Genomic DNA, 26,831 nt, shown 5'->3' on the forward strand with positions numbered 1-26,831 from the left:
ACGGCAGCAATCCTGGGGATGCAGCATGCTGGCATAAGTCCTTTTGTTCGAGGTCAAAATTACCACCATACCCTTACCACAGTTTGGCCTCAGGCCACCCCCTCCACCACCCACACCCCCCCATCAGTAGAAAATTGTACTAAAAATTTAATGAGCACAGCCCTGCCCACCAGAGCAAGACCCAGTTTTCCTCACAGCCAGTCCCTCCCATCAGGAAGCTTCCACAAGCCTCTTATAAGTTTATCCTTCATCAGAGAGCAGACAGAATGAAAACCACAATCACAGAAAACTACAAAATGATCACATGGATCACAGATTTCTGTAACTCAATGAAACTATAAGCCATGCCATGTGGGGCCATCCAAGACAGATGGATCATGGTGGAGAGTTCTGACAAAACATGGTCCACTGGAGAAGGGAATGGCAAACCACTTCAGCATTCTTGCCTTGAGAACCCCATGAACAGTATGAAAAGGCAAAAAGATAGGACACTGAAAGATGAACCCAACCCCCTAGGTTGGTAGGTGTCCAATATGCTACTGGAGAAGAGCAGAGAAAGCTCCAGAAGGAATGAAGAGGATGAGCCAAAGTGGAAATGATGCCCAGCTGTAGACGTGTCTTGTGATGAAAGTTAAGTCTGATGCCGTAAAGAACAATATTACATAGGAACCTGGAATTAAGGTCCATGAATCAAGGTTAATTGGAAGCAGTCAAACAGATGGTAAGAGTGAACATCAACATTTTAGGAATCAGTGAACTAAAATGGACCGGAATGGGCAAATTTAACTCAGATGATCATTATATCTACTACTGTGGGCAAGAATCCCTTAGAAGAAATGGAATAGCCCTCATAGTCAACAAAAGAGTCTGAAATGCAGTGCAATCTCAAAAATGACAGAATGACCTTGATTCATTTCCAAGGGAAACCATTCAATGCCATAGTAATATGTAGTATTTTGTACATATGTAGTAATATGTAGCATAGTAATCCAAGTCTATGCCCCAACCACTAATGCTGAAGTTGAACAGTTTTATGAAGACCTACCAGACCTTCTAGAACAAACACCTAAAAAGATGTCCTTTTTTTGCATAGGAATGCAAAAGTAGAAGTGAAGAGATACCTGGAGTAACAGGCGAGTTTGGCCTTGGAGTACAAATGAAGCAGGGCAAAGGCTAACAGAGTTTTGCCAAGAGAAGGCACTGGTCATAGCAAACACTCCAGTATTCTAGTCTAAAATCCCATAGACAGAGGAGCTTGGTGTGCTATAGTCCAAAGTGTCATGAAGACTGCGAGACATCTGTGCATTAATTCCAAACAAACAAAAGTCCAGGACCAGATGTGCATTAATTCTGTATCCTGTAATTTTACCAAATTCATTGATTAGCTCTAGTAGTTTTCTTAGAGCTTCCATGGTGGCTCAGATGGTAAAGAATCCACCTGCAATGAGGTAGACCTGAGTTTGATTCTTGGATTGGGAAGATCCCCTGGAGGAGGTCATGGCAACCCACTCCAGTATTCTTGCCTGGAGAATCCCCATGGACAGAGGAACCTTGCAGGCTGCAGTCCATGGGGTCACAAAGAGTTGAACACAACTGACTGACTAAGCACAGTAGTTTTCTGGTGGCATCTTTAGGATTTTCTATGTATAGTATCACGTCATCTGCAAACAGTGACAATTTTACTCCTTTTCCATTTTAGATTCCTTTTATTTCATTTTCTTCTCTGATTGCTGTGGCTAGGACTTCCAAAACAGTTACTATGTTGGATAATAGTGGTGAAAATGGGCATCCTTGTCTTTTTCCTGATCTAGGGGGAAATGCTTTCAGTTTTTCACCATTAAGAATGATGTTTGCTGTGGGTTTATCAAATATTGCTTTTACTCTGTTGAGATAGATTCCCTCTACACCCATTTTCTAGAGAGTTTTCATCACAAATGGGTATTGAATTTTGTCAAAAACTTTTTCTGCATCTATTGAGATGATCATATTTTTACTCTTCAATGTTAATTTGGTGTATCATGTTGATTGATTTGCATATGTTGAACAATTCTTGCATCCCTGGGGAAAATCTCACTTGATTGTGGTGTATGACCCTTTTAATGTATTGTTAGATTTATTTGCTTGTATTTTGTTGAGAATTTTTATGGCTGTCAGGAAGCATTTAACAGGAGGCTTCCTGTGTGCTGTTTTGGATCTGTCAGGAATTTATGTTCCTTATTAATTCCTGAATACTCAGGAATTAAGAGGAGAGGCAAGCCTCTCCCGGGAGTGAGGAATCCAGGCATTTCCTTCGTTAGTGTTTCTATAGGGTGATAAGCACCCTCTTCCTTGTGAACCATACGGTAAAAGTGATTGTTTACAACTCTCTCTCTCTTTAATATGGATTGCCTATGTTTTGTAAGTCTGGAATTTTAATCTTTATCTTTGCTGAGAATAACTACCTTGTAAGACAGTATATATGCCCACACCATGTTCATTAAAACACCTTTGCTCCATCAGAGCTCTGGTCTCCGTGTCTGTCTTTCTCTTTCTTTCTCTCTCTCTCAGGCTATTTCTTTGGAGCACAGAGGCTCTGTGAGTTCACTTTCCTGCCCAGGCTTCTAAGACCCTCTTGAGAAGGCACTCTGCGCCTTCACCCCATCGAGAGGGCGCCTGAGGCGTCCATGAACAGAGCAAGCCCCGTGTCAGGGGCTTTATTGGCTTTCTGTGTAAACCAAGGAATATCAGCCTCTTTCTCTCCTTTACTTTCTTATCGTCGACTCCGGACCACCAGGCTCCGGTCCATTAAGGGACCTCAACATATGTCTATGTTCATCAGTGATATTGGTCTATAATTTTCTTGTTTTCTTTTTTGATATATTTGTCTGGTTTTGGCATTAGGATGATAGCAACCTCACAGAATGAATTTGGGAGTGTTCCTGCCTCTGCATTTTTGGGGGAAGTGTTTGAGAAGGAGAGATGTTAGTTCTTCTCTAAATGTTTGATAGAATTCGCCTGCGAAGCTATCTGGTCCTGGACTTTTGTTTGTTTGAAAGTTTTTAAATCACAGTTTCAATTTTATTACTTGTGATTGGTCTGTTCATGATTTCTATTTCTTTCTGGTTCGGTCTTGGAATGTTGTACTTTTCTAAGAATTTGTCCATTTCTTACAGGTTGTCCATTTTATTGGCAACTATAGTTGCTTGTAAGAAATTTCATTCTTTTACAGAGCTGAGTAGATGCAACCCATTCGATACTTCAGATACATTTTGCAAGGGATAGTTAGGCTCATTTCCTCCAAGGAAGTTGGGAAATGGGCATTATATTCATTGATGATTATTAAGAGGGTCCAAATATGCCACCCCAAACTATGCCACTTTGGCATATGGATTATTTTGAGCTGATGCCAACTGAGAATCAATAGATGTAGAAATATACCTTCTCAGAGCTTCCCTTATCTAACTAAAAGCAGAAACTTCTGAGAAATTAGGACTGCCAGAAAGCCCCTTCCTGAGGGAATTTTATGGGCATGAAGAAGATGGAAAGTTAGCACCCTGATGAGTAACAAACAAACCTTATTAAATGACATTTACCTGCCATACATTTGTTACTCATCTTCCCACAATATAATACCTTTTGGTAAAATGATATATAAGCTTCTGAGTCAAACCATTTCTTGGATTTTCACTTTTTGCTATGAGTCTCCACAAGCATGTAAAAATATTAACATCAATACAATTTGAATGCCTTTTCCCCTGTTAATCTGTCTTTTGTCATGTTAATTTGCAGGCCTCAGATACTGAATGTAAGAGGGGAGAGGAAAAGTTTTTTCCTTCCCTACAATTACATTTCAGAGATGAGTTCCAGGTGCTTGGGGAAACATTCCTGAGATATGAGACTAGAAAGTTTAGCCACTAAAAAGATTTACATAGATGTGAAAAGGGCAGAGAAAGAAATTACGAAAGAAAAAGAAGGGGGGACATGTCCCCTTAATTTCCACAGACAGAATTAAGTTGTTTATTTTTAATTTGTATTTTCTTTTGTACATCAGGTTGTACAAAACCTGTTGCCCTCATACCAGCATGATGTGGGATATGTAAGAAGTATTTGTAAAAATATTGTATCAGCCCAAGACATTCATTATTAATGTCCTATTTGTTTGCCTCAGGTTACTGGGCAGAAAAATATATCACCTTCATGATAAAATAATTGGAAACAATCTCAAAGCTTCAAAGGGGAAAATGTGAAGTCATTAAGAAGAATCAGATAGTTCTTACATGTCCTGGTAACTTGGTAGGTTTAACTAAAGGCAAGTTGTAGAACAGTATGCATAATATGGCATCATTTAGATAAAAATAATACACGCTTGAATATGCACCTTTTAAAGAATATACAAGAAATTCAATCTCAAAAATGGAAACTTGGAACTGAGAAAACCTTCAATTGAGAGAGACTCAAAATTTCACTATCAGCCTTTTGGAGTTAAGTTTTATACCATTTCATGGTTTCTGAAAATAAAATTAAAAAAAATATAAGTAACAGCAGCCACGTAAATTCTGAAACATGTCTTATGTCCACTATTACAAGGTAAGTATGACTGGAAATGACTGAACTCTTTCCCAGAATAAAACCAATCCAGGTACATGTTTAAACAAAAGGCCAATGTCTGCTTTTCCAGATAGATGTTCTTTCTTTTCCTGTCTTATGTTTATTGGACAACACCATGAATTTGCTTAAAATAAAAGTCAACTTTCCTCTTACTGTCACCAGTGGTCACTCAGCCAACAGGTCTTTCTGAGTTCTCACAGATGATTTCTCCTCCATGGCACCTTTATAAGACTTGTGCCTCAAGAGGTCACAGAATAGCAGGCATGATTTATACCATGAGGCCCTCCTTTAACCAAGGAGCGGCCAAAATCTGAGGTTCTCCTGCTCACCACGTGATGTGCCACCCAGGGTCAAGACCAGCAACTTCCTTTTTACTTCAAAGAGACTCTATAGAACCATCTGCAAAACTCCTATTGACATAAAATTGCCATAGTGAAGTGAGTGAAAATCATTCAGTCATGTCTGACTCTTTGCGACCCCATGGACTATACAATCCATGGAATTCTCCAGGCCAGAATACTGGAGTGGGTAGCCTTTCCCTTCTCCAGGGTATCTTCCCAACACAGGGATAGAACACAGGGCTCCTGCATTGCAGGCAGATTCTTTACCAGCTGAGCCACCAGGGAAGCCCAAGAATACTGGAGTGGGTACCCTATCCCCTCAGCAGATCTTCCTGACCCAGGGACCAAATCGGGGTCTCCTGCATTGCAGGTGGATTCTTCACCAGCTGAGCTACCAGTTAGTTAGTTCAGTTGCTCAGTTGTGTCTGATTCTTTGCGACCCCATGAATTGAAGCACGCCAGGCCTCTCTGTTCATCACCAACTCCCGGAGTTCACTCAAACTCATGTGCATTGAGTCAGTGATACCATCCAGACATCTCATCCTCTGTCATCCCCTTCTCCTCCTGCCCCCAATCCCTCCCAGCATCAGGGTCTTTTCCAATGAGTCAACTCTTCGCATGAGGTGGCCAAAGTACTGGAGTTTCAGCTTTAGCATCAGTCCTTCCAAAGAAATCCCAGGACTGGTCTCCTTTAGGATAGACTGGTTGGATCTCCTTGCAGTCCAAGGGACTCTCAAGAGTCTTCTCCAACACCACAGTTCAAAAGCATCAATTCTTTGGCCCTCAGCTTTCTTCACAGTCCAACTCTCACATCCATACATGACCACTGGAAAAACCATAGCCTTGACTAGATGGACCTTTGTTGGCAAAGTAATGTCTCTGCTTTTTAATATGCTATCTAGGTTGGTCATAACTTTCCTTCCAAGGAGTAAGCATCTTTTAATTTCATGGCTGTAATCACCATCTTCAGTGATTTTGGAGCCTAAAAAAATAAAGTCTGACACTGTTTCCACTGTTTCCCCATCTATTTCCCATGAAGTGATGGGACCAGATGCCATGATCTTAGTTTTTTGAATGTTGAGGTTTAAGCCAACTTTTTCACTCTCCTTTCACTTTCAAGAAGCTTTTTAGTTCCTCTTCACTTTCTGCCATAAGGGTGGTGTCATCTGCATATCTGAGGTTATTGATATTTCTCCCGGCAATCTTGATTCCAGCTTGTGCTTCCTCCAGCTCAGCGTTTCTCATGATGTATTCTGCATATAAGTTAAATAAGCAGGGTGACAATATACAGCCTTGACATACTCCTTTTCCTATTTGGAACCAGTCTGTTGTTCCATGTCCAGTTCTGACTGTTGCTTCCTGACCTGCATATAGGTTTCTCAAGAGGCAGGTCAGGTGACCTGGTATTCCCATCTCTTTCAGAATTTTCCACAGTTTATTGTGATCCACACAGGGAAGCCCATAATTGGCATATAACAATGCATGAATGTAGGGTGTATGTGTTGATTTGATACATTTATATATTGCAATATAATTACAACCATAACACTAATTAACACCTCTTAATTAACACTACTTATTAATATCACATAATCAGCATTGCTTATTTGTAGAAGGAACAATTAAGATCTAATCTCTTAGCAACTTTAGGTTTATAATACAGAATTGGTGACCATAATCATTATACTGTGCAATAGATCTCTAGGACTTATTTATCTACTGGTTACAAGTTTATACCTTAAGCAACATCTCCCCTCTTCCCTCTCCATAGGACCTGGATCCAGGAAGCTGGTACTGCAATCTAAGCAGAACAGAGTTTTCCAATAGGTCACCACTTGCCTGTCCCCCTCCTTATGAGGACATACAGGTTTCTTGTCTGATGGACCCCCCAGGAACTCTTTCTGATGGCCCACCTGACCTGTCCTTGAGATAGAATGCAGGTAGAAACTGAATGAAGCAGAGGACGGAGCCCTGGCTCACATTCATTGCTTCCCAGATACAGAGAGTACAGACTGGACAGAGGGCCATAGCGGCTCTCATCTGGGAAGAAAGGCTTCCAGAAATGGGTAACCCCAGATACCGAAACAGAAAAATCCTCTGCATCTAATAAAATCAGCTCTGGGCCATCGTGGACTGAAGGGTCGTGTATCAGCTTGCTGTCTTCTCCCTTGTCCCAGGAGACTGTGCACAGCCCCTCTGCTGGGAGTTAGCTGTTGCAGTGAGCCCACAAATCCAACAAAGGAGAGTCCAGACAAGCTCTGTGTTCTCAGGCTGCCTGGACTTGGATGTCCACTGGGTTGCTACCACTTCCTAAGGTAGCTGAGGCCCAAACAGATGCTACTAGCTGTCACTAAAGAGACCTGTGTCTTGGGTCCCAGTGGCTCAAAATAACTGAGGGTTTTTTTAAGCCAGAGGGTCACCCACTGGCATTTTCTGGAGTAACTGGCTTTGAGAGCTGGTGACCCCCATCCTGGCAGTTGGCAATGTTCCAGATGGTAGAGTCTGTAAACTGGCCTCCTCAAAGAAGATGCATTGAAGTAAAATCCCCAGAGAGGCTAAAGGGGCTCAGGACACGCCACCCCAAAATAGGCTCCTTTGCTCTACTGATGAATTTGAGCTTCTCTCTCTGTTTACAAAAGGGAAAGGCTACCCACTCCAGCATTCTGGCCTGGAGAATTCCATGGACTTTATAGTCCACAAGGTCACAAAGAGTCAGGCACGACTGAGCGACTTTCACTTCACTCTGCTTATAAGCAGGGCAGAAGTTTCCCATTTTTATAGAAAATCTCCATTTGTAAAGGTACTCCCTCTCATACCAGGAAAAAAAGGAGAGGGACTCATCACCTGAGATGGGACTGAGAGGAGTCTGCACAAAAGCCCTTATCTGTCACTGGTTACTCCCATACATTTCCTGTGGCTTCCCTGGTGGCTCAGTTGGTAAAGAGTCTGCCCACAGTGTGGGAGACCTGGGTTTGATCCCTGGGTCAGGAAGATCCCCTGGAGAAGGAAATGGCATTTCACTCCAGTATTCTTGCCTGGAGAATTCCATGGAATGAGGAGCCTGGTGGTCTATAGTTCATGGGGTCACAAAGAGTCGGACATGACTAAATGACTAACTTTCTTTCACTTTCACACATTTCCTTAGTTACCTTCCCACAATCCCCTCCTCCAAACCCAGAAGTACAGATCCCGTTTTCTTAGTCTAGTCATTTCTCCCCAGTTTATTGTCCTTTTTTTAAAAAATGGTAAATAATCCCAGGGTGTAGCCACCAATTTGTGTTTTCAGTTCTTTCTAGGAGTGGCCATATACATAGACTTAAAAACATATGAGAAAAATCGGTATCCTTTTCTTCTATTAACCCACTCCAGTGTTCTTGGGCTTCCCTGGTGGCTCAGCTGGTAAGGAATCCGCCTGCAATGCAGGAGACCTGGGTTCAGTCCCTAGGTTGGGAAGATCCCCTGGAGAACGGAAAGGCTACCCGCTCCAGTATTCTGGCTGGGAGAATTCCACGGACAGTCCATGGGGTCACAAAGAGTCAGACACGACTGGGCGACTTTCACTTTCACTAATCTGTCTGCTGTCAGTTTAATTCATAAAGCTTGGGAAAGCGTAAGAGGATGGGTGGAAAATGTTTTTCCCCTCCCCTACAAGGCCCATGATGCACATACAGTAGATGTGAGAAATAACCTTTGTTTGGTGCATCGTCAGGATGTGGGGCTGTTTGTTACTACAACAAACTCCTTACAGGTACAGCAGGCTGTCTATGGTAACTACAGAGAAAAACCATCGTGTTAGTGGAATGTCTGGAAACCAGGCCAAGGCAGAACGGCTAAAGAATGGACAACCTGTTGGAGAGGGTCAGTGGGTAAAGTGTGGGGGAAACAAATGGATACCTCCGGATACTGAAGGACTACATGAGATAGAAGAAAGAGAGGAGTACTCTGTTATTTTAAAAGGAACACCTGGAACCAGGCCTGGACGTTGCAGGGCTGCAGATACTTGACCTAAGCCCATTCCCACCTGATTCCCGAAGAGGATAGGCATACATCTTATTCACCAGGAGGTGGGTGCCTGTTTTGAGGATAACTGTATGAAGGACCCCACTTTGACAAGACGGGTAGAACATCAGGGTCTCATCTGACACCAAGACCCAATAGCTCTGTGGAATGACACCCCCAAAGTGATACTGTATGCATTTCAATTTTCCCAATATTACATTCCATAAAATACCAACTTCAAAGTTTCTAAGAATGCTGACAGTTCTCCCAGTCATTCTGGACATCACAGCAAAGCATGCAAATGCCCATCAGCTCCCACAAACCAGAGGGCAACTTGCAGTGCCCCGAAGTCTTAATGCAAGTTCAAGTTTAATCATGTTAAAGACTCTTCTTGACCAAATTCCAGCCAGGCTCTTCTGAGCCCTCATCTAGACAAGGCTTCTATGTTCATCTTGGGCTTCTGTGTTCATCCTGGGCAGTGCCTTTAGCAAAGGATCATGCTAGGTCAATTTAGTAAGAGATACTCGATGCCCCCAACCCATGATGTCTAGTTTTTTATCCCCTACCTTTGGCTTATATGTACATCCTTGTATATGTGCATCCTTGACCTGCTTTGAGAAAAAATCCTGTTAGGCAGTGCTGTAGGCCATTTGATGGCCTCCCAAAATTCATATATTAAAATTTAACCCCCAAGGTGCTGGTATGAGAAGGTGGGGCCTTTGTGGGAGGTGATTAGGTCAGGAAGGTAGAGCTAAAGAAACCCCAGAGAGCTCCCTGATTCCATGTGGGGACACAGTAAGAAGGCAAGTCCATGAACCATAAGGTGAGTTCTCACCAAACCTGTCAGCACTTTGATCTTACACTTCCAGCCTCCAGAACTGTGAGAAATGTCTGTTGTTTATAAGCCACTGAGAGAGTCAATTCTTAGGTAGGTTGATAAGAAGTCCAGGGTCCCCAAGGAGGAGAAAGCGGTCTGGGGCTCTGGAGGAGGAGAAAAGGATAAACTTTTTTCCTTCATTGCTTTGTCTTAGTCTATGTAACAATGTATCTTGCTCAAGGACATGTTTCTCCTTAACAAGAACCTTCTGACTAATCTTGTTCTCTAATCTTATGTTTTAGGAGTGGGTCTAGTAAGACCTTTCTGTTGTTTGTTCTAATCTGGTTAACTAATATTATGGGAGTGGGTCTGCTAAGACTCTTTACTGTAATAAAGTATATAGCTCCCTTGATAAACTGGCAAGGGGGGGCATTCTCTGTCCCCCTCCTGAAGTCGATGTCAGAAGCTTTCTGTGTCCCTTTTTATACTTTGATAAAACACAAAAGCTCTTGAGTGATCAAGTTTGGTCCCTGGTCCCTCTATGGTATCCTATTCAGTTCAGTTCAGTCACTCAGTCATGTCTGACTCTTTGCAACCTCAAGGACTGCAGCATGCCAGGCCTCCCTGTCCATCACCAACTCCTGGAGTTTACCCAAACCCATGTCCATTGAGTCAGTAATGCCATCCAACCATCTCATCTTCTGTCATCCCCTTCTCCTTCCACCTTCAATCTTTCCCAGCATCAGGGTCTTTTCAAATTAGTCAATTCTTCGCATCAGGTGGCCAAAGTATTGGAGTTTCAGCTTCAATATCAGTCCTTCCAATGAACACTCAGGACTGATTTCCTTTAGAATGGACTGGTTGGATCTCCTTGCAGTCCAAGGGACTCTCAAGAGTCCTCTCCAACACCACAGTTCAAAAGCATCAACTCTTTGGTGCTCAGCTTTCTTTATAGTCCAACTCTCACATCCATACATGACCACTGGAGAAACCATAGCCTTCACTAGACAGACCGTTGTTGGCAAAGTAATGTCTCTGCTTTCCCCTCAGTCAGTCTCTCCCATCAGGAAGCTTCCATAAGCCTCTTACCTTCTCCATCAGAGGGCAGACAGACTGAAAATCACAATCACAGAAAATTAACCTGTTGAGGTCCTTTAATGGACTGGAGCCTGGTGGTCTGGAGTTGATGATAAGAAAGTAAAGGAGAGAAAGAGGCTGATATTCCTTGGTTTACACAGAAAGCCAATAAAGCCCCTGGCACGGGGCTTGCTCTGTTCATGGAGGCCTCAGGCGCCCTCTTGATGGGTGAAGGTGCAGAGCGCCTTCTCAAGAGGGTCTTAGAAGCCCGGGCAGGAAAGTGAACTCAGAGAGCCTCTGCACTCCAAAGAAATAGCCTGAGAGAGGGAGAAAGAAAGAGAAAGACAGACACGGAGACCAGAGCTCTGATGGAGCCGAGGTGTTTTAATCAACATGGTGTGGGCATATATACTGTCTTACAAGGTAGTTATTCTCAGCAAAGATAAAGATTAAAATTCCATGACTTACAAAACATAGGTGACCCATATTAAAGAGAGAGATTTGTAAATAATCACTTTTACTGTATGGTTCACAAGAAGGAAGAGGGTACTTATCACCATATAGAAACACTAATGAAGGAAATGCCTGGATTCCTCAGTCCTGGGAGAGGCTTCCCTCACCTCTTAATTCCTGAGTATTCAGGAATTAATAAGGAACAGATAATTCCTGACAGATCCAAAACAGCACACAGGAAGCCTCCTGTTAAATGCTTCCTGACACTAACCAATCTTTTCACATGGACCAAAACCTTGTCTAACTCAATGAAACTATGAGCCATGCCATACAGGGCTACCCAAGACGGATGGGTCATGTTGGAGAGTTCTGACAAAATGCGGTCCACTGGAGAAGGGAATGGCAAACCACTTCAGTATTCTTGCCTTGAGAACCCCATGAACAGTATGGTATCCTATTACAGAGGACTAAATGGCACCACACTCCAGTACTCTTGCCTGGAAAATCCCGTGGACGGAGGAGCCTGGTAGGCTGCAGTCCATGGGGTCGTGAAGAGTCGGACACGACTGAGTGACTTCACTTGCACTTTTCACTTTAATGCATTGGAGAAGGAAATGGCAACCCACTCCAGTGTTCTTGCCTGGAGAATCCCAGGGACAGGGGAGCCTGGTGGGCTGCTGTCTATGGGCTCGCATAGAGTCGGACACGACTGAAGCGACTTAGCAGCAGCAGCAGCAGCAGCAACAAACAGACTAAGACAGCCAGTTAAGCAAGACTCCCCCTGAAAGTGAAAGTCACTCAGTCATGTCTGACTCTCTGGGACCCCATGGACTATACAGTCCATGGAATTCTCCAGGCCAGAGAACTGGAGTGGATAGTGATTCCCTTCTCCAGGGGTTCTTCCCAACCCAGGGATCGAACCCAGGTTTCCTGCACTGCAGGCAGATTCTTTACCATCTGAGCCACCAGGGACACCCTAGTGGATGGAATTTTCAAATATCGATATATGGTAACCGTCATTCTGGCTCATACATGATATAACTTGAATTTCATGCTAACTAAAGTAGCTGGTTCATGGTCTATCAAACATACCTTGTACATCTGCTTTAATCATTAAAGAAAAATTTGCATCGATCAGACGTAAAGCATGTCTGTTTTAGAGATAAAGATTATGGTCATCCTCGGTGGTCCAGTGGTTAAAAATCCACCTTGCAATGCAGGGGACATGGATTTGACCCCATCCAACATGCCACAGAGCAACTAAGCCTGCATGCTGCAACTTCTGAGCCTGTGAGCTCCAGAGCTGACACGCCACAACAAAAGACACATAGAATGAAGATCCCACTTGTCACAATCAAGACCTGATACAGTCAAATAAGTAAACATCTTTTTCTAAAAAGGTAAAGATTAAATGCCTTCTTTGGGATTGCCATTACTAGTACTCCTTTGGTGATAAGACTCCCTTCCCAGGTACCAAGGCCATACTGACTCACTGTGCACATGTTGGTCTGGGTTTTGTGGGGGGTTTTTTGCAAGCCTTGAATGAATGTACCTGTCTGTTTGATTTTCTTTCTTCTGACAAGATATAAAACTCTGGTGAAAAACATGCTTCTCCAGGGCAGTTCCTCAGAGCTACCTCTGAGGCTGTCTCCCAGGCTATCATCCTCAGTTTGGCTGAAATAAAACTTTTCTATTCCTATTATAGATTATTTCTGTCAACACCCGCTTCCCACTGATGTTCCCTCTTAGTAACTTTCCAACCACTGACCACCTCTCTCCACTCGCGGGCTACAAATCCCAGTTGTTTTTGTTGTATCCAGAGTTGAGATCAGTTCAATACCAAGGTCTCTTTCCCGTCTTGTAATAGTATGGGATAAAATCTGTCTTCACCACCTTTAACTAGTATCTGTCTTTATCTTTGACAACAACCTTCATGCTTAGTTGCTCAGTCGTGTCCAACTCTTTGTGACCCCATGGACTGTAGCCCACCAGGCTCCTCTCTCCATGGAGATTCTCCAGGCAAGAATACTGGAGTGGGTTGCCATGCCCTTCTCCAGGGGATCTTCCCAACCCAGGGATTAAACCCAGGTCTCCCACATTGCAGGCGGATTCTTTACCAGCTGAGCCACCAGGGAAGCCCAAAATATGTGCCTGTTTTGTGCCGGTCTCAGCCTGACAATAGTAATGCCTAGAAATGCCTGGGGGTTGGGGAACACTCCTCGGAGCCTGGTGAGTTTCCCACAGAACCCTGTGCAAATTAATGTTACAAATGGACCAACACGTGTGGGTTTTATTATGATTTTGCAAGATGTTCTTCAGCAATAACTATTAGGACTTTTGAAGAAAAAATAATTTTTTACTTACAGTTCTTGGAACACAGAAGGCATGTCAGTGGTGACTTAGGCAGTGCACACTCAAGTCCTGGTTGTTTAATCTAGTCATGTAGCTGGCAGTGTATTTATTTGAGATAGCCTTCAGAATGCCCCTTTGTAGTGGACAATTTAGCAACCAAAGTGTAAGTCAGGCACTTACTTTATAAAAAGAAACTGTTAGAGCATATACACAATGCTACTTTGAAAGAAAGTGAAAGTCACTCAGTTGCGCCTGACTCTTTGTGACCCCATGGACTATACAGTCCATGGAATTCTCCAGGCCAGAATACTGGAGTAGGTAACCTTTCCCATCTCCAGGGGATCGTCCCAACCCAGGGATCGAACCTAAGTCTCCCACACTGCTGGCAGATTCTTTACCAGCTGTGCCATAAGAGAAGTCATAGAATACTGGAGTGGGTAGCCGTTCCCTTCTCCAGTGGATCTTCCCAACCCAGGAATCAAATCGGGGTCTCCTGCATTGCAGGCGGATTCTTTACCAACTGAGCTATCAGGGAAGCCCCAGTTGCCATACGCTTATTTTGAGCTGAAGTCAGTCGAGATAAAGCAGACACAGGATGAACTCTCTGCCCTCCCTCTATCTGCCTAAAAGCAGACCATAAGTCTCCCTTGTGTAGGTGTCCCCTGACCTCTGTACCAGAAAAAGGGGATCACCAAAGAGGGAGTCAATACTGAGATGAGTCTGCATAAGCAAAACTTGCTATATAACCCGTGTGTTTGTGTGTTAGTTGCTCTGACATGTCTGACACTTTGCAACCCCACAGTCTGTCCATGGAATTCTCTACGCAAGAATACTGGAGTAGGTTGCCATGCCCTTCTCCAGGGGATCTTCTTGACCCAGGGATGGAACCAGAGTCTCCTGCATTGCAGGTGGATTCTTTACCATTTGAGCCACCAGGGAAACCCCTATGTTGCTGTTGCTGCTGCTAAGTCACTTCAGTCGTGTCCGACTCTGTGCGACCCCATAGACGGCAGCCCACCAGGCTCCCCCGTCCCTGGGATTCTCCAGGCAAGAACACTGGAATGGGTTGCCATTTCCTTCTCCAATGCAAGAAAGTGAAAAGTGAAAGCGAAGTCGCTCAGTTGTGTCTGACTCTTAGCGACCCCATGGACTGCAGCTCACCAGGCTTCTCCGTCCATGGGATTTTCCAGGCAAGAGTACTGGAGTGGGGTGCCATTGCCTTCTCCGGAAACCCCTATACCTATCATTAATTTCCCTACGTATTTACCTGCCCACAATTCATGACTACAAGAAGCTCAAGCTCTTTTTCTTTTTCTTTTTGAAAGTCGCTCAGTTGTGTCCGACTCTTTGTGACCCCCATGGACTGTAGCCTACCAGGCTCCTCTGTCCATGGAATTCTCCAGGCCAGAATACTGGAGTGGGTAGCTTTCTCCAGGGTATCTTCCCAACCTAGGAATTGGACCCAGGTCTCCCACACTGCAGGTGGATTCTTCACCACCTGAGCCACCACAGACGCTCCCCACTACACCTTTTATTTAACTTCTTCACAATTTATCACCTTTGTTAAAATCAATATTGCCAACTAAAAATTAGCATCTGCCATTTGCCTCTACAAAGATTAATTCACTTGCCAATATAGTCACTGACACACACACACCCCAAAAGGAGCTCAGTGTGGAGATCAGGAATGAGGCACTCTGAGCTCTGGGGAAAAATGGGCAGAACAGGCCTTTGGACAGTTCAATATTTTCAGCAGAAGATTATGAGCCCAGTTCTTGTATCTTATATCTAGAAAAGCATTACAGTCCTTAACAGAGACATATGCTCCTCACGACTGCTACTGTTGCTAAGTCACTTCAGTTGTGTCCTACTCTGTGCGACCTCATAGATGGCAGCCCACCATGCTCCCCCGTCCCTGGGATTCTCCAGGCAAGAACACTGGAGTGGGTTGCCATTTCCTTCTCCATGACTAGCAGCAACCTAATACAAAAATGTGTGCTTGATTGCATGTATATCCTTTCACCAAAATCATATATACACTGACCACCCCTCACCTCTTCCAAGCAGTTCCTCAGAAGTATCCGAAACTGTCTCCCAGGCTGTAGTCCTCATTTTATCCCAATAAAACTTCATGAAAGTCACATTGTATATTTTTTTCAGTTAACAAAATAGGCCCTTGAGTCTTTTTTGGCCGAGGTGGTGGTGGTGGGGCAGGGGGGTTACAGTTCTTGTCTGTGAAGCCCTCAAGCACATAAATTTTTAAAAAATAAAATTAAATAAAATGTTTATGCTTTTGTTATTCTGTCTTTTATTGGTTTAGTTCATATGCCTCTAAAATAGTAAATTATGTTCCTTCCCTATACGTCAGAAGAATAAATGCTACAAACACATCAAAATCATCATTTGAAAGCTTATATTTCCTTTACACTTAGCTTTGTAGATTTCAAAGAAAAAGTCCGACTTAATTTTTTGCTTCTGTCCCTCTGACTAAAAGTGGCAAATATAAACGGAAACAAAAACTCTACGTGAAAGGATTCAAATTTTACAAAAGTGACTAAGTAGAAAAAAGAACCAGAAATGAAGTTGTAAGTCTGTGTCATCAGGCATGAGGTGAAGTGAGGCTCTGAAGGCCACAGACTCAGGCACACAAATGTCAGGAAGAGGGAATCCTTCCAAGGCCTAAAACGGTCTTTTGTCTGTCAGAAACAAATTGCCCAAGGAGACACATGTGCTGGCAAAACAAAAGACTTCATTGGAAAGGGGCACCCAGGGAGAGAATGGTGAGGTAAGAGAACCCAGGAGAACTGCTCTGCCAAGAGGCTCACAGTCTCAGGTTTTATGGTAATGGGGTTAGCTTTCTGGGTTTTCTCTGGCCAATCTTCTTGCTTGTTGCCCCTGTTTGGTCTGACTCAGAGTCCTTGGGAGTGTAAGCATCCCTCAGCCACAATGGGTTTCAGCATGAAGGTTTCTGGAGGTTTGGCAGGACATGTATGGGCTGGTGTACCCCCTCCTTTTGGCAGTAGCTTATTAGCTCTGTGTTCCTTCTTGGGACCTCCTGTTGTGTGATAACTCATGCAAGCAGTTATTATGCTGCCTGGTCACAGCAGGCGGTTTCAGTCCATGGTTCCCTAACACATGTACTCCTTAGTTTTAGATTACATTTTTATGTTTCCCATCCTGCTTTTTGTCGGATCCACAGCCTTCCTCTACTGTCTCCAGGTACTGCAGCCTGAGCTGATTCTCTGTAGCTAAGTTGAACTCTCCAAACAGGCAGGGTGAGGGAACCACCCAGCACAGCTTCAGGATGGGCAGGAAACCACTGCCCCACATGTAATCTTGAATTCCTCTAGAAACCATCAGGTGAGAAGAACGGCTCTCCCAGGTCAGACAGGCCCTGATCTAACTGCAGCTTCATTCCAGTGGGAGACTGAACATCCATATATAAAAAGAAAACTCTGACCCACAATGTGCAGCAGTCCTGTCTTAATCTGCTCTGACTGCTATAACAAAATATGACGGGGCCACTCATGAACCACAAACATTTATTTCTCACAGTTCTGGAGGCTGGAAGTCCAAGAGCAAGGTACCAACTGATTTGGTGTCTGGCGAGGGCCTGCTTCCTGGGTTACAGACATCCATCTTCTTGCTATGTCCTTACCTGATAGAAAGGATAAAGGAGCTCTCTGGGAGAAGGGAGTCTCTTTTCTAAGTGCACTAACCCCATTCATGAGGGCTCCACCCTCCTAACCTAATCAACCTCCCAAAGGCCCCACCTCCCAGGGGCTACATTTCAACATATGAATTTTAGGGGCACACATTCAGTCCATAGTAAAACTGTCCAGGAAGCCAACATACCCTCTACATTAATCAGCCCAGAAAGCCAACCTGCTATCAGTCAGACTTACAGGACATTAGGCTGTTATCTCTAACAACAATCCAGGAACTTCACTTCCCAACAGTTGCTCCAGTTTCCCAGACCCACAAGCCTCCATCAGGGCACACCTAAAACCGTCTCTTTTTCCAAGAGGAAGCACACCACACCACGGACTGACCCTGAATTGCTGCCAAGGGATGGTGCTCATCTCCCTTGTCGCAGAGAGCTATGAGTGAATGCCCTCTGCTTGTTCTCACGGGCTGTTTCCATCTACTTCCACATTGGAAAGAGAATAAGGAGTCTTGTGGGGCAGAAACTGCTTCTTGAAGGATGCATATTCTGTGCTGTTACCTGGATCATTTGAGTCCACGTGTCCTTCTGAGCAGGTGGCATATGGTGCTGCAGCCAGTAGTAGAAGCTCATAAAGCTGCCCCCAGGCTTCCACCAAGCTGCACAGATGATGCTGGGTCATGGTTCACACTCTCCCTGTCTCAGATTCTCAACAGTGACCCAAGGGTCTCCAGCTCTGTTGCAGGTTTAATGGTCTTGCTAGTTCTTTAAAAAAAACTTTGGTTCTGTAGCACCTGCAACCACACCTTCACCTGGACACAATATTCTTGGTAAAGACATGTGAGCCTGAATCTGATCACTGTTAGTTCTCAACTTTTGCCGCACATTAATGGGGAAATGTACAACAAAATCTGCTCCCAACCCAGAAAACCACTCACAGAGAAGAGAAAGGGAAAGAAAAAAGAAAAAAACAAGTTTTCTTATTGAATTAGAACAAGAACGCGATGCTGATCCCAAGGGGTGCAGAGATGGAAGGAAGGGAACCTCTTCTTTTCCTATGGCTAAGTGAATACAACCTGTTACTTTCATGTCTTCATGATAATGTTGCTAATTTTCTCCTGCAATTATGATCAAAAATGATTTGAAGTTAGATGACAAGGTAGGTCCATATCCTCCCAGGACTCTGAGAAATGATTACATTTCAGAAATGCTCCTAGGTCTTTGAATCGTTCTTGATATATGAGATGGGCCACGGGCTTATTTAGCCAGGAAAAAAAAAAAAAAAGAGTTACACACAGTTAACAAGAACAGAGAAAGAAATGTTTTTAAAATCCTGTGATTCTATTTTCTAAATTGAAAGAAACTGTCAGCCCACACTCACCTTACATGCAGAGCAGGCTCAGCGACTTTCAGGGGATTCTAATCAGCAACCAAGAGCCTGCAGGGGCTTACAGTCCCTGTGGTCGCAAAGAGTCGGACAAGGCTGAGCGACTAACACACACATTGCCTCATTCAACTAGCTTTCTGGCCCCCAACCCCACTCGCTGCCCTGAGCCTTGAACCACTGGACTCTGTCTTGGAAATGTTAGCAGAAATACACACAGTTCAGCCAGCCAGGCGGGGTGCGGAGCCCCGGGAGACCTGGAGCCTCCGGTCGACCAGAGACCCCCTCCATCTCCACCAAAGTGTGCCTGACCCCCGCTGCCCCTTCCGTCCTCACGCCCCTCCCAATATGGGATCCGCTCCCTGCCGCCCCACACGTCTTCCCCTCTGCAGACAACAAGGCTCCCACCACCGTCTACCCCTCCCCCTTCCGCCTGACTACCTAACCCCACACCCTGTCCCGTTCCCGCTCCTTCCCCCGCCCCCTCAGCTCCGGCCAGCTCTGTAAGGGCTCCTTACCCATCAGGAGAATCCTGCCCCCATCCCTAGGCTGCTGACAGCCGCTCGCCAACGAAACCTCCCCGTCCCCAACCTGATTACGGCCCCGCCCCTCGACCTCGGGCTCCTGCTGACGCCACAAAGCCCGAAGCCCGGCGCCCTCGGATTCCCGCCCGGGTAGTTTCCATCGCCCCAAAGCAGGCTTTCCTGGGCTGCGTTTGGAGGCGTAGTTCCGGGTGCCTGGCGAGGTGCAGCGTGCAGCGCTTTACCCTGTAAGTATCACCCCCTTGAGGGAGCCGGCGGGTGGTCACCTTGTGGGTGCTGAGGCTCCGGTTGGGACCCCGTGCACCCTCTGCCCTAGTGCAGTGGCTGTCCCAGCTTTGAAGGTGGTTGTAAACTGGAACCAGTTCAGTTCAGTTCAGTTCAGGCCTCCCTGTCCATCACCATCTCCCGGAGGTCACTCAAACTCAGGTCCATTGAGTGGGTGATGCCATCCAGCCATCTCATCCTCTGTCGTCCCCTTTTCCTCCTGCCCCCAATCCCTTCCAGCATCAGAGTCTTTTCCAGTGAGCCGACTCTTCACATGAGGTGGCCAAAGTACTGGAGTTTCAGCTTTAGCATCATTCCTTCCAAAGAACACCCAGGACTGATCTCCTTTAGAATGGACTGGTTGGATCTCCTTGCAGTCCAAGGGACTCTCAAGAGTCTTCTCCAACACCACAGTTCAAAAGCATCAATTCTTCAGCACTCAGCTTTCTTCACAGTCCAACTCTCACATCCATACATGACTACTGGAAAAACCATAGCTTTGACTGGAACCAGAGGAGCCAGCTATTTTAGCCCTGCATTTACAGAGTAACATTCCAGGGTCAAGGAAGGCCTGTCCGCCATTACTGGCCCAGAGCCCTTGGATGGCTTCCCCCAGAACCTGAGCCAGAGCCTAGTGCCCAGACTGCCCCACTCTCACCCAGCTTCTGCTGGGTGGGCAGCAGTCGGGACGAAGGGCAGCTGAGAGCAGAGGGAGAGACTCACGCCAAAGGCTCTTCCCAGAGACAAAGTGAACCAACGTCAGGGATTCAGGAATCTGCAGAATGCAGCCGCCATAGTTGCAGACTGCATAGAAGGGAACCTGGACAGTGCTTGCATTAATAATTCAGAAATGATGTTTAAATCCACTCTAAGTCAGCCCTAACCACCACCCTGTGAAGTACATCCAGGATTGGATCTCCACTGTATCAAGTCATGGCTATTCCAACCCCAGAGTGTGTGTGTATGTGTGTTTGTGTTCAGATGTTGGTGCACGTGTCCAGGTGCCTCTGCATGTGCCTTTGTGTGTGTGTGCCAGTGTGTAAACATGCATGCACGTGTACATGTGTGTTCCTGTGTATGTGTGTGAGCATGTATGCGTGTAAATGGCCCTCCTTTATCTTTTCTGCACTATTCCTTGTCAAGGAAAATCAGAGCTGGATGGTACAGGGGTAAAAACAGGTTTTATTTGGGACTATTGAAATAGGAAGAAAGATATTAGCATAGAAACTGGGGTTCTATATAGAACTAGACCTTCTATATAGAATTGTGAAGTTCAGTTCTGAATACAGCATGGGCCAGTGGGGATTTTTAAGGAGTAGGGTAGGGCCAGTTACAAGAAGTTACTAGGAGGAAACATCTTAGTAGCAGGGAGTGGTGGTCGGGGCGGGGGGGTCTGGTTAAACACACCTAGTGGGATTTCTTCTAAACTTGAACAGCGTAGAGACCAACGTGTAAGTCCAAGGCTTGGTTGGAAAATTCTGGAGCCTGAGCAAGTGTTGGTTAAAGAGAAAAACTATGTCAACCCTGCTCCCTAATGAGAGAGATGTTTCCTCTTAAACTCCCTTTTGCCTTTGTTCTGCGGAGTTCTGTTAAAGAGAAACCTATGTGCTTGTTAAAACGGTAAGCAAGACTATTCAAGATTGTTGCAGTGTCATCTCTGAATGCAGCTGAGACAGCCAAGGAGCGGAGTGATGGTGGTCAGTGATGGAAAATCACCCAGAGGTGCCATAAGGACGGGGCTTATTGCTAAACAGGCCTAAGAGGATTCTTGCTTAAGGAGGGTCAAGGACATCAATTCATTATAGGTGGGGGATGAGGAACTAGATCACATATCACAGCTGGAGTACTGTGAAACCGGGTGGGGCCAGCCAAAGACAGGCCTACAGCTCAGGGGAAGCTGGCTGGGGTTTGCTGAAGGACAGGGTCTTTGTCAGCTTCCAGAGAGACATTTGTGCCCTTTATTGAAGGTGAGTCATGGTACCCTAAAACCCCATCAGGTTCAGACTCCCATCTTCAAAAGGAGGCCAAGAGAGTGCCACTGAAGAGCTCAGGGCTGCAGGCAGAGGATGTGGCAGGACACTCTGTTCCTTCCCCAGGCGCCATGGATGCTGTGGAACTTGCCAGAAAGCTGCAGGAGGAGGCCACGTGCTCCATCTGTCTTGACTACTTCACAGACCCCGTGATGACCACCTGTGGTCACAATTTCTGCCGAGAGTGCATCCAGCTGACCTGGGAGAAGGCCAGAGGCCAGAAAAAGAGGAGAAAGCGGAAGGGCTCCTTTCCCTGCCCTGAGTGCCGCGAGCTGTCCCCCCAGAGGAACCTGCGGCCCAACCGTCTGCTGACCAAGGTGGCCGAGATGGTGCGGCAGCACCCCAGTCCCCAGAGCAGGGACCTGTGCCAGGTACACCGAGAGCTGCTCAAACTCTTCTGTGAGGATGACCAGAGGCCTATCTGCATCATCTGCAGGGAGTCCCAGGAACACCGGCCCCACAGGGTGGTCCCTATCGAGGAGGCCGTGCAAGAGTACAAGGTGGGTCCTGGCTAGGGGCCAGAACAGGGGACAAGGGTGCCCAAGTATGCACACGTCAAGGATGGTATTAGCAGAGAACGGCTGCTGTAACAAACAGCCCCATATGCAGGCCCACACGGTGGAAGTGTTCCCTTACTCCAGAACAGAGCAGGTTGGGGGCCATGCCATCTCGGTGTCACCTCTATGATTATGCAGGAGTCCAGACTGACCAAGTCCCCACCCAGCCCCATCCACAGTCCCTGGTCCTTGTGCAGCCATTGGGGTGGGCAAACCAGGCAACCCCCTGACAGGCGGGGGAGGAGAGCCTTTTTCCTCCATCCACCTGAGGCTCTGTGGCTGGGGGCCCATGAATTAGATTGAGCAAAGACAAATTGAAGAGAAAGGCAAACCATTTACTAACATATGTCTGCTATGCCAGTCACTTGGGAGAGACTGCAGCAACGGTTTAAAAAAAAAAAAGTCAATTAGAACTTGGGCATCTTAACAAAGAACAGTACATTTGGAGAAAAGCAACAGGACAAAGGTAAAGGTTGCAGGCTCCCAAGGGTGGCAGACTGTGGGAAGGTGTCTCAGTAACAGAATTCCACAGACTGGGTGGCTTATAAGCAGCAATGTATTGCTCACAGTTGGAGGCTGACGTCAGAGATGAGCACACTCAGGTGAGAGTCCCTTTCTGGCGCACACACGGCCAGCATCTCGCTGTCCTCTCTCGGGTCTCTTTTATAACGGCACTAATCCCATCCATGTGGGTCCCACTGTCATGACCTCGTCGCCTCTCAAAGGCCCCACCTCTGCCGTCACATGGGGAGTTAGGGCTTCCATATATGACTTTGGGTGTCGGAGGGACACAAACATTCAGGTGACAGCAGAAATATATATAGGGAGAAAGTAAAGGAAGATAGGGGGTTTTTGTGTAGGTTCATCTTGACATCAACTTACCGTCTTCTTTGTGGGCACAAACTATCCCCAGTGAGGTGCTTCTGGTCAGATAATGGGAGCCCCTGGAAAGCATCTTTCTGCATCTGTTGATTCTTAATTGCCTCCAGCTCAAAATAATCCTTCTGCCAAAGGGACAGATTTTGGGGTGGCATATTTCCATCCCTTGCACCCCATTAGGATGGTTCAGGGTGGTTCTGCTTCAGAGGGCACTGTCTGGATGTGGGGCATGCAGGGGGCCCACTGACCCCCAAATCCCGTGGTTTGGGTGCACCACAGTTGAAGCTGGAGGAGGACATGGAGCATCTTCGAGAGGAGATGACGAAGACGGAAGAGCTGCAAGCCAAGGAGGAACACACCTTGGCCGAGTGGCAGGTAGGTGCCAGGGCCACCACACACAGCAGCCAGGCAGGGCGGGGAAGGCCCAGCCAGGCCCCCACAGGCCTCCCAACCCGTGAAGCCCCTTGAGGGGGAAATCACTGTCCTGTGTGGATGAGAACACAGGACCCCAGAAAGGCAATGGTTTTCACAGAATTCCTGCCAAATCAGGACTGAGAACGGTGCCCTCAGCACAGGCTGGCCATTTGAAAGATGCAGCGAGCAAGAGCACACAGGCACTTGGATGTTGCCATTTGGGGCTTGGAGTAAAATTATGCCCCATTGACATTCAGGGGGGCCTCTGTGTGATCCCTGGCTTCCAGCCCTGCCTGCTGGCTGGTTTTCTGTGGGTCACTGGGATCCAGGGGAGATGTGCCATTGTTGCCAGAGCAGCCCTTCCAAGCTGGTGTAAAAGCAGGCACCAGGGGTGGTAGGGCCCTGGGTGGGGCTCACCTCCAGGAGCCCACCCACCCCCACACAGGAGAAGGTGAAGGAGCGGAGGGAGCGCATCATGGTCGAGTTTGAGAAGATGGGCCTCTTCCTGATGGAGGAGAAGCAGCGCCTGCTCCAGGCCCTGAAAAAGGAGGAGGAGGAGACAGTGGCAAAGCTGCAGGAGAGCACAGCCTCACTGAAGCAGCAGAGTCACTCCTTAGAGAGGCTGCTCCTGCAGCTGGAGGACAGAAATGAGCACACACCGCTCCAGATGCTGCAGGTGAGATGGCACGCCTGTGTACCTGGCTGGGGGGCTGGGTGGGTGGATGGGGACTTGAGCTCTGGGTCAGGTACAGTCAGGGTGGGCTGACCTGAGGCAACAGATTCAGGCCAACGGGGAAGGCTCTGTCTCAGTCAGCTCAGGCTGCGTAACAAACACCACAGGTCGGGTGGTTTAAACAACACACATTTCTTTCTCACACTCCTGAAGGCTGAAAGTCTGAGCGCAAGCTGTGGGCACAGTTGGCTTCTCCTGGGACCTCTCCTTGGCTTGTGAGCCATATTCTCCCTGTGTCCTCACATAGTCATTCCTCTGTATACAATCTATGCCCTGATAGCCTCCTCTTATGAAGATATCATCAGACTGGATTGCAGCCCACCCTAAGGATCTGATTTTATCAAAATCACATCTTTAAGGCCTTATCTCCATATACACTCATACTGAGGTGCTTCGGGGTTTGAGCTTCACAATAGATGAATCTGGGGAGGGAGCCAATTCAGCCCACAACAGGCTTCAGTCCTACTGGGCTGTGTTCATCTCCTTCATAGCCCAGGGATGTGGCTTGAGGGCAGCTGTTGTCCACACAAGGATGCAGGGCACGGGCATATTGGCCCCAGAGAGGCACTGGTGACTTCACAGGCAAGAGCAAGTCACACGATCGCACCTGCCAGCTGTGGAAGTAGGGAGAGGGTACAGCTGGCCTAGCAGGGATGGGCCTGCACACCAAGGTCCTGGAGGGGCAGTTTATACTGGCTGAAAAGGGGGTAACTCGTTCAAGTGTGCAGAACAAGGGGCTCCACGGCAATAAAACACATTTCACATTGCGAGTCATTATACACATATTCACAGGAATGTGTTTATACAACTGAAGCAAATGCCACACGCAGGGTATCTAGATCTCCCAGGATGCCTGGGTCAGTCAGTTTATATGCCTGTTATCCCAGCATCCTGTGGGTTTTGTTGCCAATAAGTGTCCTGGTGTTGACAACAGATTATACACTCTGTCTACCTTTGGGAGAATACTTTGCCTTATATCAAAATGTAATCTATTTGCAACCCACTAAACTGACTCCTGACCCACTCAAGGCCCGAGGCCCGCAGAGGCTTTCATGGTGTGTCATGAGCTGGACAGCTTCCCTGGGTCCTCATTCATTGTGATGGGGAAGAGGAGGCCCAGGAAAGTCAGATAAATGATACTGTGCATAGCCAAGACAGGATTACTCTGTAGAAACTGGAAATGGGGCCATGGCAACACATAAAGCCCCTCTAGCTCTTCTGGCCAAATGTCAACATGGGGTGCTGGGGAACACCACAGACCCTGCCAGTCTCTGCTTTCTTCCATGTCTTTTGAAGGATATGAAAGGCCTCCTCAGCAGGTACGTACCATCTGCGGTGGGGGTGGTGATGGGCGCAGGGAGGACTGTAAGTGTGGCCGGAGGGAACAGTGAGACCTGTACCCACTGGAGGAAGAGCAGCCTGAGTGTGCAGTACCCAGAGGCTACCTCCATCATGCTGAAGACCATCTGTAGGGTCCCAGGGCAGACAGAGGTCCTCAAGAGTTTCCAAGGTAAGTGGGGGCCCAGGGGCTCTTGGCAATGCCCCACCCTGCTCTCAGCCACTCAAAGCAAGAGCCACCAACAGGACAGGGGTTCCGCAAATGGTACCCCAGCCCCATCTCCTTGGCACTGCCAATATCCACAGTTGGGGTATAGGATCATGCAGTTAACTCCAGGTTCACGGCTGAACTCAGCCAAAGGGAGGCCTGGGTGGGGGTTAGGAGGAACGGCCCCTGCTAGGGCCTTGCCCTCCCCACACTGACCCTGAAAGGCCCCCCTCTCCCCTCCACCCTGGGCCTGTCTCCAGAGGATGTGGTGCCCGACCCCTCCACGGCATACCCCTACCTCCTCTTGTATGAGAGCCGCCAGAGGCGCTACCTGAGCACCCCGATGGATGGCACACCCTGTGGCAAGGACAGGTTCCTCGCCTATCCCTGTGCGGTTGGCCAAGAGATCTACTCCTCAGGGAGGCACTACTGGGAGGTGGGCATGAACCTCACCGGTGATGCACTGTGGGCCCTGGGTGTGTGCAGGGACAACGTGAGCCGGAGGAACAGGGTCCCCAAGTCCCCAGAAAATGGGTTCTGGGTGGTGCAGCTATGCAAGGGAAAGAGGTACGCACCTGCCGCGTTTGCCCCAATTCCCATCACACTGGCCGAGCCTCCGAGCCACATGGGCATCTTCCTCGATTTTGAAGCTGGAGAGCTGGCCTTCTACAATGCGAACGATGGGTCCCACCTGCATAGCTACTCTCAGCCTGCCTTCCCTGGCCCCCTGCAGCCCTTCTTCTGCCTTGGGGCCCCCAAATCAGGCCAGATGGTCATCTCTACAGTGACTCTGTGGGTGAAGGGATAGGGGCGCAGGCTGGTGGAGCCTGGGCAACCCTCCTTTCTCCAGAAGGTGAGGTGGTCCCACTCAGCAAGGCCCACCTGCCCAGCTTATTGCGATGAGGCATTTGCAAGCCATCGGCTGTGCAGGCTGGTTTTACAAAGTGGAAATATAATCATGATTAAAGCACTTAAACACAAGAGTCAATATTTAGATGCTTCATACAGAAAACTTTCATACTGGATCAGTTTCTAAATATATACAGGCATACGTACAAGGCACAGTGTGCTGTGGTTTTCTTTAGCCATGTCCCCTACTCTCCACTTAGAGATATTGCCATTCTCTGGGGGCTCAGTGGTTTAGGTTTTTATATGTAGAGCCAAGGCCTCAAGTGTCTACCTTCTTTGTCCT

General features: G+C 46.9%; 1 protein-coding gene and 1 long non-coding RNA gene across 2 annotated transcripts; one reads left to right on the top strand and one right to left on the bottom strand.

Moving 5' to 3' along the window:
• Positions 1–20,642: 20,642 nt before the first annotated feature.
• On the bottom strand, positions 20,643–23,240 carry LOC147368008 (uncharacterized). The gene is made up of 2 exons (XR_015166399.1): positions 22,950–23,240; positions 20,643–21,709 (listed from the first exon to the last, which is right to left on the bottom strand). It is a non-coding gene; the product is annotated as an uncharacterized LOC147368008 (long non-coding RNA).
• On the top strand, positions 21,520–26,618 carry TRIM17 (tripartite motif containing 17). The gene is made up of 6 exons (XM_086408091.1): positions 21,520–22,010; positions 23,226–23,321; positions 23,806–24,036; positions 25,390–25,412; positions 25,503–25,603; positions 25,900–26,618. The coding sequence occupies exons 1-6, from the start codon at positions 21,582–21,584 to the stop codon at positions 26,445–26,447; spliced, it is 1,428 nt and encodes a 475-aa protein (XP_086264217.1). The 5' UTR covers positions 21,520–21,581; the 3' UTR covers positions 26,448–26,618.
• Positions 26,619–26,831: the final 213 nt, after the last annotated feature.

Source organism: Bos grunniens, chromosome 7 (genome assembly GCF_055505025.1).
Source record: "Bos grunniens cultivar Pamir isolate PY7600 chromosome 7, Bosgru_T2T1.0, whole genome shotgun sequence".
NCBI classification, from domain to species: Eukaryota; Metazoa; Chordata; class Mammalia; order Artiodactyla; family Bovidae; genus Bos; species Bos grunniens.